This window comes from Carcharodon carcharias, chromosome 5 (genome assembly GCF_017639515.1).
Source record: "Carcharodon carcharias isolate sCarCar2 chromosome 5, sCarCar2.pri, whole genome shotgun sequence".
Lineage (NCBI taxonomy): Eukaryota > Metazoa > Chordata > Chondrichthyes > Lamniformes > Lamnidae > Carcharodon > Carcharodon carcharias.
In genome coordinates, this window is record NC_054471.1 from 114,078,310 (window position 1) to 114,094,868 (window position 16,559).

General features: G+C 41.8%; 1 protein-coding gene across 4 annotated transcripts in view; it reads right to left on the reverse strand.

The window, feature by feature from the left end:
• Window positions 1-1,215: 1,215 nt before the first annotated feature.
• rcan2 (regulator of calcineurin 2) overlaps window positions 1,216-16,559 on the reverse strand; it is a 443,020-nt gene continuing 427,676 nt past the window's right edge. For all 4 annotated transcript variants that reach the window (XM_041188422.1, XM_041188423.1, XM_041188424.1 and 1 more), the window contains one exon: window positions 1,216-4,154. In XM_041188422.1, the coding sequence (XP_041044356.1) occupies window positions 3,994-4,154 (161 nt within the window). In that variant the 3' untranslated portion in view covers window positions 1,216-3,993. The remainder of the gene's footprint in view (window positions 4,155-16,559) is intronic.

Here is a 16,559-nt window from a genome sequence, read left to right on the forward strand (position 1 = left end):
TGCTCCCAAGCACGTCAGGCACTCAAAATCCAAGTTTTCCTGCTTACAAAATTCAGTACATCTATTTTGATGTGCCCACCAGTCATCACATGAGATCCATGCTGTTGGGGACAGTTCCCAAAAACCAACATAAAACAGTTTTAGAATTGTTCCCATATGTTAAGCTGATTTGTGCTCGTTCGGAATTGGAGCTCGTGCTCACATTTTTTTTAATATCCCCAATTGATAAGCCTACACAATATTTCCTATCATTGCTCTACAAATGACCTAAATGTCATTAACAAGCATTAAATCCCTTTTCCCTCCCATCTCCAAATAAATGTCATCAATAGGATATTTTAAGATGTAGAATACAGGCAAAAGTTCTCCATCACATTCTGCTGCCTTGCTCCTACATATATGCATATATGCTTTTTTAAATGAGAGAGAAAACAATGGCCCTTGTTTCTCTTTTCAAAGTTTAAGTTTTCTGAATAGCCTATAGGCTTTATTTGCCTTTATTCATTTTTAGGGGCAGAAATTCTTGCGAAGGTGGAAATGCAACCACAATATGTACTCAAACCAGGAAGCCTGAACCTTGGCCTCAGGGCTTATCTAAACAACCTGGGCAAAAAAAATAAATAAAACTTACCTTTTCAGAGGTGGCCAATTCCTGGGACACATCCATGGCAAGAAAACTGGAGTGGCGCAACCCAGCGTCTAAACCCCTCACATCAGCCCCATTTCTCAGATAAATCTTAAATTAGGCGTTGGACTCCTTATTATCTTATGCAAGGGCCCTAACACCTGCTTTGGGTGGACACCCTGAATGCCTAAAAACTATAGGTGGCCTTGAGACAGATCACAACTCTGCAAAATTGGTCATTTTTACCCACATTTTCCACGTGGCGCAATGATAACCAATTTCTAGTTTATTATGTCCTTATGACATGCCTTCAAGATTAAATGCTGCCATTTAAATGCTGATTGAAGTGCAATAAGTTAAACACCCCAAAACATCCTTTATTTTGTACTATTCTTGAAGTAAACAAAATAACATTTTGATATTTGGTCTAGTGTCACAAATACCACTGCAATCCTTAAATTGTTTTTTTATAAATTTGGGAAAGAGATGTAAAAGGACACAAAAAATGATAAACACTTATCTAGTTATGCTAGTTGTACCTTTTGTACATTGACATTTTAGATGCAAGTTCAAAAATCGTAACAAAGTAGTACTATGGAAATACGAAGAACTTTTTATTTACTTGAAAACCTTGCTTTTCATTTCAACACTCCTGAAAGGTTACAATCACCTTGGGGTGTTCATTAAGTGTGTTCTGACATTCATGGGGGCATCTGTACAAGAGCCCCTAAAAAGCAATTACCTAATAAGGTGCAGTGTGATTAGTAGCGAAACACAGCTTAGTTGGTACACAAACTAACGCACAATAGACCTCTTGCAAGGACAATGTTATGTTACAGAAACAATAAAAATAATATTTTAAAAAAGAGACTTAATGAAAGCATTGCTTTATATGACCAATAATTATGATTATTTAATCACAAAAACTTTCAACTTGTGTCTAAAGAGTAGATTATATTTGAGTAAAGGGATTTTTAAAGATAAGTTGTGTTTATGAGAGTGTGCCTTTTGCAAAATCTTAGAGAAGGCACAGGTACAATTCTGTCACAATGACCACAATTTTGAACAATAAGACACAGTTCTGTGCACAACCCATATAACAACAGATACATACCAGACATACATATATAAGGCAATTAATTTATAAAGTATTATTACTAGCACCCATTCAGTGGCAAAGACAAGTAATAACACAGACAATGTCCAATACTAGTATACTCATAATGTTAATATTCTAACTATACACAAAAGCTCTAGGTACTTGGAAAAGCAGTTAAATCTCATTATTACTAGCTAATTGCCCCTTTAGTTTTGCAGGTTTGCATTTTAGGAAAGGGCTGTTAAGAATTTTTGACTCCAGATACAACCATGATCTTTGGAACTACTTCCAGGATGACCGAGACAAATTCCTTTGGCAGAAGAATGCCTCCAGACTTGGTTATTTTGTATTGGGAAAAGATTACAAAAAAATGCCAAAGCTGAGCAAAATTGTGTTCAAATGACAATTGGCAGATCAACTGAACGGGTGGTCCAACATTGTCATTGGAAATCACACATTTCTTCACTATAATGGAGTTCCATGGGATTGGAGCATACTGATTTTTAAATAGTTGTTTTTGATGTAATGAGGTTTGACTGTTTTAGCTTACAATATTTTTTCATTCAGAATGACTACATCTTTACAGTGGATTTATTCACTGCTTCTTTTTTGTATCCTTTTAGCATCATTTTCGACATTTTTCTTTGTGACATTTTTGTACTCAGCCTAATCCTAATATCTTTCTCCATGAGCAGTATCCTTCATATGATTTTAAAAAGGAAAATTCATGCAAGTATAGTAGCTGAATTGAAAAGCGGAGCAGAAACCCAACAGAAAACTTGTTTCTTGCAACATGTTGGAACATCATAGAAGCATTGACTTATACATTAAACGCAATGGTCATTACATATTATTCATCATCCTTGATAGATATGATTAACTGAGCAAAGCAAAATAAATGCCTAACCAGATAAAAGCAAATACTTATGGTATTAAAGTTGATAGCCATTAAAAATATTCCATTACATGAAAACTGAAAATATGATTGGAAACCAAAATATTTAGTTTATTTTACATTTGTTTCCTACTCAATTTTTCTAACTTTTATTAAATATCTTCTGAATTTCTCAAAATGGAATAGAATCAAAAAGAAGGCTAAATTATTTGTTCTGAATGTTGATAGAGTTCAGTCTAGTTTTTAGATTTGCTCGATTAAGTTACTAGAATCTACACCCCAAAGGCATGAAGTACACGTTGTATCATCACAGCATTAAGTAATTTATAGACCACATTTTCCACACAGATTCTTAAACACCTCTGATTGTCATGCTGAAGTATTAGCACAGTGGCACAGTAAAAGAAAATGTCAAAAAAATTAAAATCCTATGTTTATGGAAATCTCATTTTTTAAAATGTGTACCATAGTTTGGGATAAGAGGTTACCTTACACAGGTTGGAGTATAAATGTGTCATGAAGCAGCACAATAGGCGTTCTTCAGTGCAGCAGGTGATACATAATATGGTCTATTGATACTCATCCTGGTCAGATAAGTGCAGATTGGAAAATTCATGATAATACTTATTTGTCTATCTGCCTTTATGCTCATGTTATCATTCTTTTTTGTTTTAGTAAGTATATTGTATATAACTACAATCAGTACATTGTATCAATATTAAAACAGAGTGATAAAATACAAATTACAGTTACACCCTTTCACAAGATTATATTAGAAGATGCTGACATTATGTACTGCACATTGATATAAATGAAAATTAGTCTTTCCCCCAGTGTTGCCTATACATTTTACGTTTTCTACAAATAGTCTCACAGGATTTTCATCAAGGACATCATTGGCAATTCAATGTGAAAAAAAGTAAAACTCAGACTATTCATTAACCGTTTTAGTTTCTGACCAAGTCAGAGAACATGATAGGTGTAATCACAATATAGCTCAAGACTTTAAGTCTAATCTAAAATTGGATCAAGCGCTTATATCAAATCATTTAGAACACATGTTACCAGGTTCTGAATCATTTAGATGTAATTTACCTTGGAATTATAATGCCAAGCTTTTCAATTATTCATGGGTTTTACTAATGCCATTCTGACATAAATGATGCTTTATGATATGATCAGATACTAGACTGTATGTTGCAAACAGGCATTCACATAGTAACCCCTTCCATCCTATTTTTGTAGACCTTAGAAACACAATCGGGGGCTTAAAACAAATGCTCCTGTGACTGACAGACAAATCTTCCTTTCAACAGAGTACGGCTGTAGCAGAGAGCACTAGATGATACTTGACTGAAAGTGTGCACCAATGTTTCAATTGGACATTGCTGGTGGCAGGTCAGGGCGCCTGGTTTGAATTATTTTTGGTTTTGGAGAATTCTTCGGTTCATCCTCATCCTCTGCTTCACTATCGCAGACGTGGACCACCACACTGGGAGTTGATTCTGTTCCTGCATGTAATTCATACTTCTCTCCTGTAAAATCAAAGATGAAAAGGTTACAAATAGGATAACCTATAAGGTTCAATATTAATTCTTTGTCTAAAGAAAAATCTTGGGGATATTTGATTGACTCATTTTTGTGCTTTAATCAGTTCTGAATTAAGCAATGTGTTTTCCTTACTTAGTGAGACATGTTGGAACTCACCATCACAATGTTCATTTGGCTGTGTATATTTCCATCTGTAAGTGAGTTTGACAAAAGCTAGAATTTCTTAATTATATGGGTGAAATTTGGTGGAAGCTTAAAAATATTTATCTTCAAAATTGTGTTCTTGACAAATATTAGTTGCAGTGCAATGGACAGAACTGAAGCATGGACTATACAATATGCAAACCCTGCAATAGTTTAATGAACAATCGCAGATTGTTTTTCATATCTCTTCCACTTTTTATTTCTAATCCATGTATCTGGAATGGACAGCCAGAAATTAGACTAGGGCTTGAATTTTTCAGTCAGCATGCGGGGGCAGGCCTGACATGCTGGCACGTAAAATGATGCACGATGAAGTTGGGCTGATAACTGATAGGCCTATTAAGACCATTTACGAATTAATTAATGTAATTGTTAATGCTGCCCATTCAACCTCAAGGTTGGCGGCCAGGCAAAAAGGCCAAACGGCCTTTACATTTTTTAGGAAACCTCATTCTAAAGCTTTTATTAATTAAATTAAAACATTTTCAGAAATATAAAAACATGTCCCATCTCATGTGATGTGGTCACTTCAGGGGACATGTTTGATTAACTTTTTAATCCATTTATCTAACAATTCCAAAGGCCTTTCAATCTCCCAGAGGCAGCTCTGTGCCTCAGGGAGATTGAAGTGCTCTTTCACACATGTGCGCGAAAGAGTGCTGACCCTGATTCTTCCTCCTCCACCCGCTCGCACAGGTAGTGCTACCATTCACGTCTTACGCTGAGTGGTCCTTAATTGGCCTGCCTGCATAAAATGGCGGTGCAAAGCCGATTGTGAGCAGCGGTCAGCTCTGCGACTGCCCCCACCCGCTCCCGTCGAGCCAGCCGGCCAACTGAAAAATTCAGGCCTGGGAGTTGGCACATGTGAACATGCAGCCTCCATCTGTCCCAAACAAGGCTACCATCATAAGGGCAAACAGGAGAGGGGCCAAGGCACAGAGAATTCTTAAATCAAGAGTTCCTGCATCCTGAATCTTCAATGGGATTTTGCATGAGAGGCAGCACCACCTGGATAGACCGAGCATATGTCCCTGATTAGCAGCAGTTTTGAGATCCAACTCAGGGATCCAGGACAGGATCATGCACTAGACCCATGAAAATTTGGCAGCGAGACTCTCATTAAAAATGTTCAAAGTAGCTCTCTTACAACTGAAGTTGTGGGAGTACCAGTAACTTGTATCCAGCATCTTCATCTTAACCTAGGCATGCAATCTAGAGCCAGACTTTCCAATTTTAAGCTTGTGGTTAGGGGTGCTCTGGAGGGTCCCCTAATTGAATGGGAGTTTACCATTGGAGTGATCATTAAATAACTTTCGCCTAAACTGGACATTTTACAAAGTCAGTGGTGGATGCATCCTGGCTTTCATGCCACAATGACCACTGTCATCTCCCACACCCCCATGGATTTCAGAGCCAGTGTTTTTGAGCAATCACTTCTAAGAGTATGTATACTAAAGTATCTATATGCTTTTTCTGCTCCCTGTCTCATTTTGGACTGAGCAAAAAGTTGTAATTGTGTTGGTTTCCTCATCCTTCAACAGTATCACTGGCGTTCTCTGTACTAGACTACTAAAAATGGTTGAGATGCATAAATGATAAAAGAATTTCTTAGGATAGATACAGAGAAACCATTTACCCTGGTGCAGATCAGGTCACTGTTTCAAAATAAGGCTGGGCCATTCAGGAGTGAAGTCAGGGAGAACTTTAGTATGCAAAAGGTAGTGAAAATGTAAAATGCTTTTGCCCAAAAGGCATGGATGCTTGTCGACTGAAATTTGAAGACTGAGGTTGACATATTTTCAAGGGATTTGGATCAAAGACAGGTAAATTATGTTAAGGTAGACATCAGCCTAAGCTCAAGGGACTGAATGGTCTACTCTGGTTCCTCTGTTCCATTAGAAAACAATAAGAGCTTTAATGACCTGGCTACCAGATTTGCAGGTCAACGTTTGTCTGGTGTATCTCCATCCACAGTGACCATTCTCAATGGCTCTGGGGCCCAATGGCTCCCAACCCACCTAGTTAAAATCCAGCACTCCATCCTTGACATGACTGAAGCAGGGCTGTGTGAAATCAACCTAAAGGTGGGTGGCTGTTGTGATTTTTTTTTAATTTAGAAAAAGGCAAATGCTTTATGATATCCTTTTAACTAATAGGTTAAAAGCACCATAAAGAGCAAAACCATATTTGAAGAAGACGAAGGAATGCTATCATTTTAAAAATCAGCTTTATGGTGGACTTGTGAGTACACCACTGCACAGAATTATGGCCCACGGCCAAAGACTAGTGATGGCAGCAAATGAAAGGCTATGTCAGCTAAATGGAACAGCTATAGTTATGACAGGTTTCTTTACATTAATGTACGCTTCTGAGCTCAATCCGCAGATTTGAAGGGTTGCAACTAATTGAGATTTAAGCATATCAGTGACAGACTACTATACATGCTTGTGTGTCAGAACCTGCATTCCCAGTTTCATTGTAATATATCAGGATCATTTCATGACTATCTTCGAGAAATTCACTTACAGTCTGTAATTCCTGTATCTAAATATTTTATCTAAAGTTAATTGGAGCAGTTTTGTTAAATAAATTTTGTGAGCAAAATGGGTGCTTCATCAAAATGGAATAATGAGTACCTTATTACAGCTGCTGTAAGAAAGTCTTGTAATTACATAGCACCTTTCATGACCACAGGGCATCCCAAAGCACTTTACAGCCAATGAAGGCCAGAATTTTCCGGCCCCTCATGCCAGCGGGATCTTCCATTCCCGGTGATGTGAATGGAGATTTCAATGGCTCGCTGCCCGCCATTCTGGCCGAAGTACTTTTTGAAGTGGAGTCACTGTTGCAATGTAGGAAACACAGCAGCCAATTTGCACACAGCAAGCTCCCCAAAGCACTGTTAGGAAATAGACATAGCTTAAGAAAGTTATATTTGTATTTGGATGTGTTAGGAGTAAGGAATATCTTTAAGTTTAAGTTTTAGCTTTAAGTTAAGTTTAATTTGTATTTCTGTATTTGTGTGTTAAGAAAAAGGGGAAGTTGTGTTTTAGTTTCACATTAAAAGCTGCCTTTATTTTAATGAAGGTTTTACGACACTTGAAGGGAAGTTAAAACAAACAAAAGGTTAAAAAAAACTGTGCTGTTGCCTAGCAATAGGGGTCCAGAGAGGGGGATCCATAGAGGCAGAGAAAACTAGAAAAGCAGGTTTAGTTCAGTTGAAGCTAGGATTCCAGAGAGGCTGGATGAGCAAAGGGACAGATAGCAAGTCCCAAACTAAAGCTGAAGCCAGCTGCCAAGAGAAGCTGGACACAGAAGAAGGAACTGCGCAAGCAGGTTCCAGAAACTATAGAAGAAAGTTCTGAAATCCAGGGGAGTGTAACAGGAAAGGTCCCAAGAGGACAGTCTAGTAAAATGAAGGACAGGTATCTGGAAAAGGCCCTGTTCTGTGGAATTGAAAGTAAGGAGCAGAGAGGAAGGCTCCAAGCTTCAAGCTTAAAGGAAAAATCTGCAGAATGCAGATTTCAAACAATATAGGCATGCAAGAGGCCAGAAGATCTACGGGGACAGTCGAAGGTCTGTAACTCTTTACTATGGGCATGTGAAGCAGTGGTGTTCTGTTGGCATGGCTGAGCATATGAGAGAGAGTGCGTGGAAGGAAGTTTGAATGCACATAGCGATCCAAAGGAGAGGAACATTGGAATGAGAGTACGAAACCCAGAAGATGAACCCTTGTGGAAGGTGTCTGAGAGAAAGCATCATTTGGATGAAGATTTCAGAGTGAGTTCTTCGAGAGTGAAGATTGGAAACATTCGTGTGAAAGATAGAGTTCAGTGAGACCAGTTGGCTCATGGTGTGACAAGTATCTGGGGGAGTTGGGGAGAATTCCATAGACATCTGTTTGGGTGGCATCTGCCACTTGGGGGAGAATTTTCTCCCCAAGTGGGGGGTTGTGCTGGAGTGGGTGTGGGCATGCACGCAGCTGATTGCCACCTGCGATCAGCTGGGTGCCACCATTTTATGTGGGCAGGCCAATTAAGGCCTGCCAGCGTGACATGCGCCCGGAAGCGCTGTGCACTCCTTGTGCAGATGGGGGGTTGCCTGAGTCGGGGCCTGCACTCTCTCACACATGTGAAAGAGCCCAGAAATCTCCCTGAGGCACAAAGGGCATTTGACAGGTCGGCGGGCGTGCAGCCGACTCGAGTGCGTGCCTGCCGAACTGAAAATCTGAATGTCGTGTAGTGACATCGAGACGCATGCCTGACGTCACCACGTGTCATTTTATGCCTGGGGCCTCCACTCGCTGAGCCGAAGATTCTGCCCTTGGTTTCAGAGTGTGGGGTGCCTGGCCACAGGTCACCTATTGGTTCATATGGACTGTAAACTTATTGTGAACATTAGAGTACAAGATAGCTTTTGTAACTTGTGTTATCCTTAGTAATCTATATGTATCTGTAAAGATATAGTTGTGGGTGAAGGAATATTGTAATATAGTCCATCTTTTCTTGTTTAATGAATGTTTTATTCTTTTGTTAGAAGTTCATCAGCTGATTCCTGTGACTTGATTCAGTAGCCATTTTCCACATATCTAAACAAAAATAAAAGTTAAGATCTATCAAGCCAGGTTCCACCCTGGGATCAGGCTTGTCCAGTAGTAACCTCAGCTCTGATCATAACAACAACAATGTGATAATGGCCACAAAACCTGTTTTTGTGATGTCAATTGAGAGATAAACATTGGCTAGGACACAGGGGATAACTCCCATGCTCTTGTTCAAAATAGTATTGCAGGATCTTTTGCAACCATCTGAGAGCGCAGACTGGGCCTCGGTTTAATAAACCATCTGAAAGACAGCACCTCCGACCCTGCTGCACTCCTTCAGTACTACACTGGAATGTCATCTTTGACTTTTGTGCTCAAGTCCTGGAGTGGGACTTGAACTCACAAACACTGCAACAGGGCCATAAGATTCTGTCCATAATCTTGAAAACTTTAACTGAACCATTTCAAAGTCTCATACTTTCCAAATGAAAAAAGTTTAATTGCTTTAACCCTTTCTCTTAATTTATATTTCTGAAACTCAGAATCATCTTTAATGCTTGCTGATGATACATTTGAAGAAGTAGGTTTTGAGGAGGTTTTTGAAATTGGAGAAAGAATGTGGCGAGGTAGAAATCCTAATGAGTCCAGTGAGCATGTATCAAACAGAGGTTGATCAATGGTTAGGAGCTCAGTTGGATGGCAGTTAAATGGAGTATGTTTTGAGTCCTAGTGAGAAGATGAATTTGGTGAGAACTGGAAGAGAAATTGGGGGGAGTTCTAAAATGTTGTGATGTGAGACAGGAAGTGGGTTGTAAGCAGAAAAGGCAGTAGGCCAATTGGAGGTTGAAAATGGGAGATTTAATGGACGTAGGCATGAACGGGAGTTTCAGAGATATTAAGGATGAAGTAGGTGTAAAGCGAGGCTATGTGGCAGAGGTGAAAGGAGGTGGCTTTGATAATAATGTTTAAAGATTAGCTCAGGGAGACAAAGAAAATGTAACACCAGTTCAGCCTGAGTGAACATCTGAGAAGGGGGATGGAAGTAAAGAACAAGCTTTTTGTGGAGACCAAAAAAGATTTCTACTGGCTTGCCAATGTTGAATTAAGAGAATTCTGAATCATCCATGACTTGATGTCAGGCAAGAAATTGAACAGCATAGCCAATGGATGGAGCTGAGGATGATAGCAGAGACAAATCTGAATACCATCAGCATGGAAAGGAAGTTTTGTGGCACAGTGGTTGGCATGCCTGCCTCTGAATCAGAAGTTCAGCATTCAAGTCCCACTGCAGGACTTGATGGCCACATAACATGGCCAAGCAGGTTGATTATCAACCAGTAAATCCCCAGCTACATTGGCTCCCAGTCCCTTAATGCCGCAAACTTAAAATTCTCACCCTCATGTTTAAATCCCTTCAGGACCTTTCCCTCCCTATTTCTAACTATCTTCAGCATTGTAATCCTCCAAGACCTTCACCTTCTTCTCATTATGATCTTTTGTGCATCCTTCTGTTATTTTACCTCACCATTGGTAATCACATCTTCAGCCATCCATACTCTGAATTTCCTAACTAAATCTCTTTGCCTCTCTACCTCTGTCTCATCATTTAAGTCCTTCTTTAAAACCTGCATGCTTGGCCATGCTTAGATTACCCCCCCTGATAGCTCTTCTTTCTGCTTTGCATTGATTTTTGGCAGATTAGACATCTGTAAAGCATCTTAGGATGTTTTAACTATGTTAAAGGCTCCATATAAATATTGTGGCTTAATTTTTTTTATTCTTTCATGTGATGTGGACATCGCTGGAAAGGCCAGCATTTGTTGCCCATCCTGAATTACCGTTGAACTGAGTGGCATGCTAGGCCATTTCAGATGGCAGTTAAGTGTGAACCACATTGCTGTGGGTCTGGAGTCACATATAGCCCAGACCAGGTAACGATGGCAGATTTCCTTTCCTAAAGGACATTAGTGAATCAGATAACATTCAATGATAGTTTCATGGTCACCATTGCTGAGACCAGCTGTAATAGAATGCCATGGTGAGGTTTGAACCCATGTCCCCAGAGCATTAGCCTGCATCTCTAGATTACTAGTCCAGCAACATTATGATGATGCCACTGTCTCCCCTAATTTGATCACAGTTTGTACATGTTAATGAGGCTCCCACATTATGAGTGGATGATCTGGTGATCTAAATTGAGATCCAGCCAATAATTGGAATGGTGGCCCCACTTGGTAAGTGGACTGATCAACCTTCCACATGATATTTGTACACCACCACCATACTTTTTGGGGTCAATGTCCAAGAGCAGGTAAGACTTTTTTTTGCGTACCCATTGAAGCATTTTAGTATTAATTTCTGCAGCATGTCACTGCCCAAATGATCAAACCTTCAGGAATGCCTCCAATGACAGTTGGCAACCGTAATGGTTCCCCATATGCCAGTCACATACAGGATTGCAATATGGTTCACTGGCTTTCAGAAATTCTACTTGATTGACCCAAGGCAGAGGTTGAAATCTGGAATTTGCTTGTCTTAAGCAGTTTTTTTCTGAAATTCTGGTATGCAATCAGTTGAAAGGAACTCAATGCCCAAGGCCATGCATCAGGTTGGTACTGCCTCACTTAGGATTTTGTGTATGTGTTGGTGAGTAGGGTGACTGATGTTGCTGTTGGCAATAGCTTGGCTGTTCCCTATCTCGCGTATACACCAGCTTCAACCAGCAGCAAATTCTTCCAGTTGCGACTGACTCCTCAACTGGCCCATTCCCCCACTCCCTGGCTTCTGTTGTCACCTCTTAGGAAACAGGCACTCGATGCCTGGTAAAGGAAATAGAGAGTGCAGGTAAAGATTTTTACTGGGTCTAAAATGAAGTTTTAACAAGAGCCACAGAGCAAGAAAGCCACTGTTTCTATATAATTAGTGATGATTCATAGGGCTGAACTTTTAGCCCCGAGGTGGGGGCGAGCATGGAGGCAAGCATGAAATTCATGCCACTGGCCAACATGCCTGTTTGCCAACTTCATTGCGCCCCCGGGCCATTTTCCTGGAGGCAGGATTGTGGGCGTGCTCCTGCCTTACTTGGCTTTAGCTGCAGCCACAGGCTGCCCTGGGGAAGGATTCCCTGTCTGCAATGGTGGCCTGTCTGGATGCTAAGGGCATTTTTATTTTACATTTTAAGAAATTGGAACGATAGCACCTCCATCTTGAGGCACCCTCTCTATCTTTTACCTGAAATAGCAGGTTGCAGCTTCTTCAGTGCTGGAGATCTTCCTATTGGCTGTTCAGCTTTGAGAAACTATTGCTGCCCTTAATTGGATGGCGAGCCCGCCTTCTGGCCACTAATTGGGTAACTTGGGGAAATTCATTGGCAGGCGTCTGTTTCTCACTCAGTGCAGGTCCCATTTGGCTCTGACTTAAGTGTGCTGACCCAAAACCCAATATTCTGCCCACAGTCTGCCTTTTCAAATAGAATGCCAAACTCTAATCTCACAATATGATATAGGCAAATAACCTGCATGTTCTGTTGCTTAGGAATGGATTTTTAATGTAGCTCACTGTATCCAAACTCCAGGATGGAGCTTGTAATGTAAATAGAAGTGCTTGTTATATTACGCTCCATTTATTTAATCTAACAATTTGAAAAAAGATTACCACTCATAATTAATGATCACTGTATATCAAGAATGCAGCTTGGTAAGTAAAATTTTGCAAAACAATCGAACACTCCAGTTAGTTCTTTTTCTACAAAATTTTAGTTTCTTTATTAAACCCCATGCTCAATGTAAAGATTGATAAGAAAACCACTGCACAAGCCAGATAGGAAAAGATAGTCATCTACCAAGACTGATGATAGCATTCCACAGGAGGGGTACATTTCCATTGTAACACACTTGGTTAGACAAGTGTAGCTGTGTCCCACCAGTCACAAAGGTCATCAACCACCACTGCTCCAAGCCATGCTTAGCATGAGTAATGTATTACAATACAATGCAATGTTACAGAAAGTTTGAGAAGACGTGACCTACTCGGGTTGAGAATTTTGGCAAAAATCCAACCGGAACTAAGAATGTTTCTATAGAAATAATTCTCATGAAGGGTAATTGACTTATTTTAGATAATTGGTCCATTATGGAATTTTTCTTTATCTGGCTATAGGGGACTGATTCTCCTATTCTTCATGTAACATGAATCTAGCAATCTTAGTATATGACAATCAGGTAGACATGAATTTTCCTGCAAGCAGCAGCAACTGTTGAGGGCAGTGGTGAGGAATTTGCAAACTCCCAGTCCTAACTTTCTATCCATTCATTTAAATAGCTGTGCACCTGCAACTTCTTGATCAGCGTTTCCTCAAGTAGAGCCCATGATGGGGAATCAGCCCTGTAGGACAAAGTTTCCAAGGGTCACAATTCTTGGGTACCAACATGGCATAGCACCTTTTGTGCCCTCACATATTATGCATGGCTGACCCTGAAGCTCTGCCAGGGCTGGTCAAATTTAACATGCATGATGAGCTCACAGCCAGAATTGAGCCTTCCATTAGGAGCTTGCTCGATGGGGAGGGCACAGAATATCCAATGCAGGTGAAGCTCCTAAAGCACTGCAAATGCTATTTAAAAGGAGTCAATAATTAGAACCAGAAAGAAGAGCAGAGCCAGCAAATCTTTTGCAGCGATCCAACAGCAGACCATGAGGCAAGAACTTCAACAAACAATCTAATGTCAGAGGGAGTGGGGTCATGAAGATAGATGACCTACGCTGGGATTTTCCATGGCCTGAAGGACCCAGGAAATCTTTGCTGAAAATGGTTGGATTAACTTATCTATAAAGGGAGCTGATCCACTTGTCTACCATCATTGGCAGGAGTGGGGTGATGGGAGGTTACTACTGCCATCCAATCCTGAATTTCTTCGTAACCCCTGCTTCTGCATAGACACCCAGATTGGTGTGGGTACCCACCAACTTTATTATAATTGGCCCTCGACATTCTGACAAGACAAGGAATCGAAAATCAGCAGCACCTGTTTCATCCTACTAACACCAGTAGATAAAGATTTTCAGGTGTACATTGGAGAGAGCTTTCTCCCTGTTGGGGGCTGGACGGGAGCAGGCTACGCGCCTCCATTTTATATGGGCGAGCCAATTAAGGTCTGCCCAGCGTGACGCGCACCCGGAAGCACTCAGCGCTACCTGTGCCCGCGGGGGGAGGAGGGAGAGTCGGGGCCTGTGCTCTTTCGTGCATGCACGTGAAAGAGCCGCAGAAATCTCCCTGAAGCATGGAGTTGCCTCAGGGAGATTAACTTAACTGTGAAAAATTGAAAAAAAAAATTGAAAATATTATTCAGGCATGTCCCCAAAATTGACATTGTCACATGAAGTGGGACATGTTTATCAATTCACATGAAACATTTTATTAAGTTAATAAAGCCTTCATGAAACCTCATCCTGCCCTTAAGGTTGGACGGGCTAGCCCTGACAAGGGCCTCAATTAGTTGATTAATGCCCTTACTAGGCCATTGAAAGTTCAGCGGACTCACAACTGTCTCTGGTGCGCACCCGCCAAACTGAACGTCAGAATGACACGCAGTGGTGTCGGGATGCACGCCCGACATCACTGCGCTTCATTTTACACGTCGGCGTGTAGGGCCCGCACACCAACCAGAAGATTCAGGCCAATGTTTTATAAGGAGAACAAAGAGCAGTTTGTTTCTCAGGTGAATCCACAGAGGCAGAATCTCAAGAGGCAGTAAAGGTGATGTGAATGCCACAGGCCCCCAAGAACAGCATCACAGCTTGAATGAGAACAGGTGGCCACCAGTTTATTCCATCTGCACTACATCATATAGCTGATTGCAGTACTGGAAAAGTTTAGCAAGTCAGCCAAGGTAGGGAGAGTCCAGCAATATCTCCCATTGCTGCAATTACTAGTGTCCTCGGCCCAATCATCTTCAGCTGCATCGTCAATGACCTTCCTCCTGTCTTAAGGTCAGAAGTGGGGATGATCGCCGAAAGTTGCAGAGGACAGAATCTTCTGGCTGGCGTGCAGGTGGTGGAACCCGCATGCCAGTGCCTAAAATGTCGCGCGAACGCCCCGATGTCAGCGCACGGCATTGCGATATTTCAGTTGGCGGGCGCACTATGCAGCGGGACGCGTGCCCGCCATTAATTAAAGGCCTCGTTAAGGCCCTTAACTTGTCAATCGTCGATGATTTTGAGGGGCCCGTGCGAATTTTGGCTCATCGCACGGACCCAACGGGCAGGCGGGTAGGTGATTTTTTTACAAACCTCATCCAGTGGCAGGATGAGGTTTGATAGCGGTTTTAAAAACGTTTAATAAAGCGTTTGTTTATTTCATTAATATGTCCCATCTCATGTGACATTTTCACACGAGGGGGATATGTTAATGAATTTTTTATTGTTCCATTTTTTATATTTGCCAGCCTTTCAGCAATATCCCTGAGGCAGCATGCACATGAAAGAGTGCACTCTGACAGTTGGGGAATTACCCCCCACCCACCCACACAGGGAGCGCATAGCACTTCCCGTTAGGTGGCCCGCTGGGTGGGTCTTAACTGGCTCACCCTCTTAAAATGGCAGCGGGGTCCGTTTCGGCGGTGGCGATCTGCTGCCTGCCCGCCGCCGAGCTGGTGGGGCCACCCACTCATCAAGGGCAAAATTCTGCCCATAATGTTCAACGCAATTCACGACTTCTCAGATACTTGAGCAGTCTATGTCCAAATGCAGCAAGACCTGGGCAATATCCAGGCTTGGGATGACAAGTGGCAAGTAACATTCGCATCACACAAGTGCCAGGTAATGACCATCTCCAACAAGAGAGAATCTAACCATTGCCCCTTGGCATTCAATGACATTACCATCACTGATTTTTTAAAAATTCATTCACAGGAATGAATGGGCTTCGTTGGCTGGGCCAGCATTTATTGCCCATCCCTAAATGCCCTTGAGAAGGTGGTGGTGAGCTGCTTTCTTGAACTGCTGCAGTTCATGTGGTGTAGGTACACCTACAGTGCTGTTAGGAAGGGAGTTCCAGGATTTTAACCCAGCAACAGTGGAAGTACGGTGATATATTTCCAAGTCAGGATGGTGAATGACTTGGATGGGAGCTTCCAAGGGGTGGTGTTCTCATCTATCAACTGCCCTTGCCCTTCTAGATGGCAGTGGTTGTGGGTTTGGAAGGTGGTGTACAAAGAGCCTTGGGCCTGAATTTTACCCTTGGTAGGCAGGCGCAATTGGCAGGTCTGCGACTACTTAGGAAACAGGTCGCGGCCCGCAATCGACTCCGTACTGTGATTTCACACTGGCTGGCTAATTAAGGCCCACCCAGCGTGAAACACATCCTCCCAATTGTCGGGAAGGGCCTGTCACCCAGTGGGCCCAATGGCAATCTGGCAGCCGATTTAAAAACGGCACAGACAGCTCCTTGAAGGCTGCCAGGGAAGAACATATCTTCAGCATTATGAAGACTGAAGTTATGGTATCAAGTGCTGCTGGAGACGCGAGGTGGGAGGGTATGTCGGGTGGGCACTTAGCCCCCGGTTTTTGGAAGAGTGCCTCATGGTCCCCCTGGAGGAGGTGGATGCCAAGAAGGACACCGTTGCCCCAGAGATAGAAGAAGGAG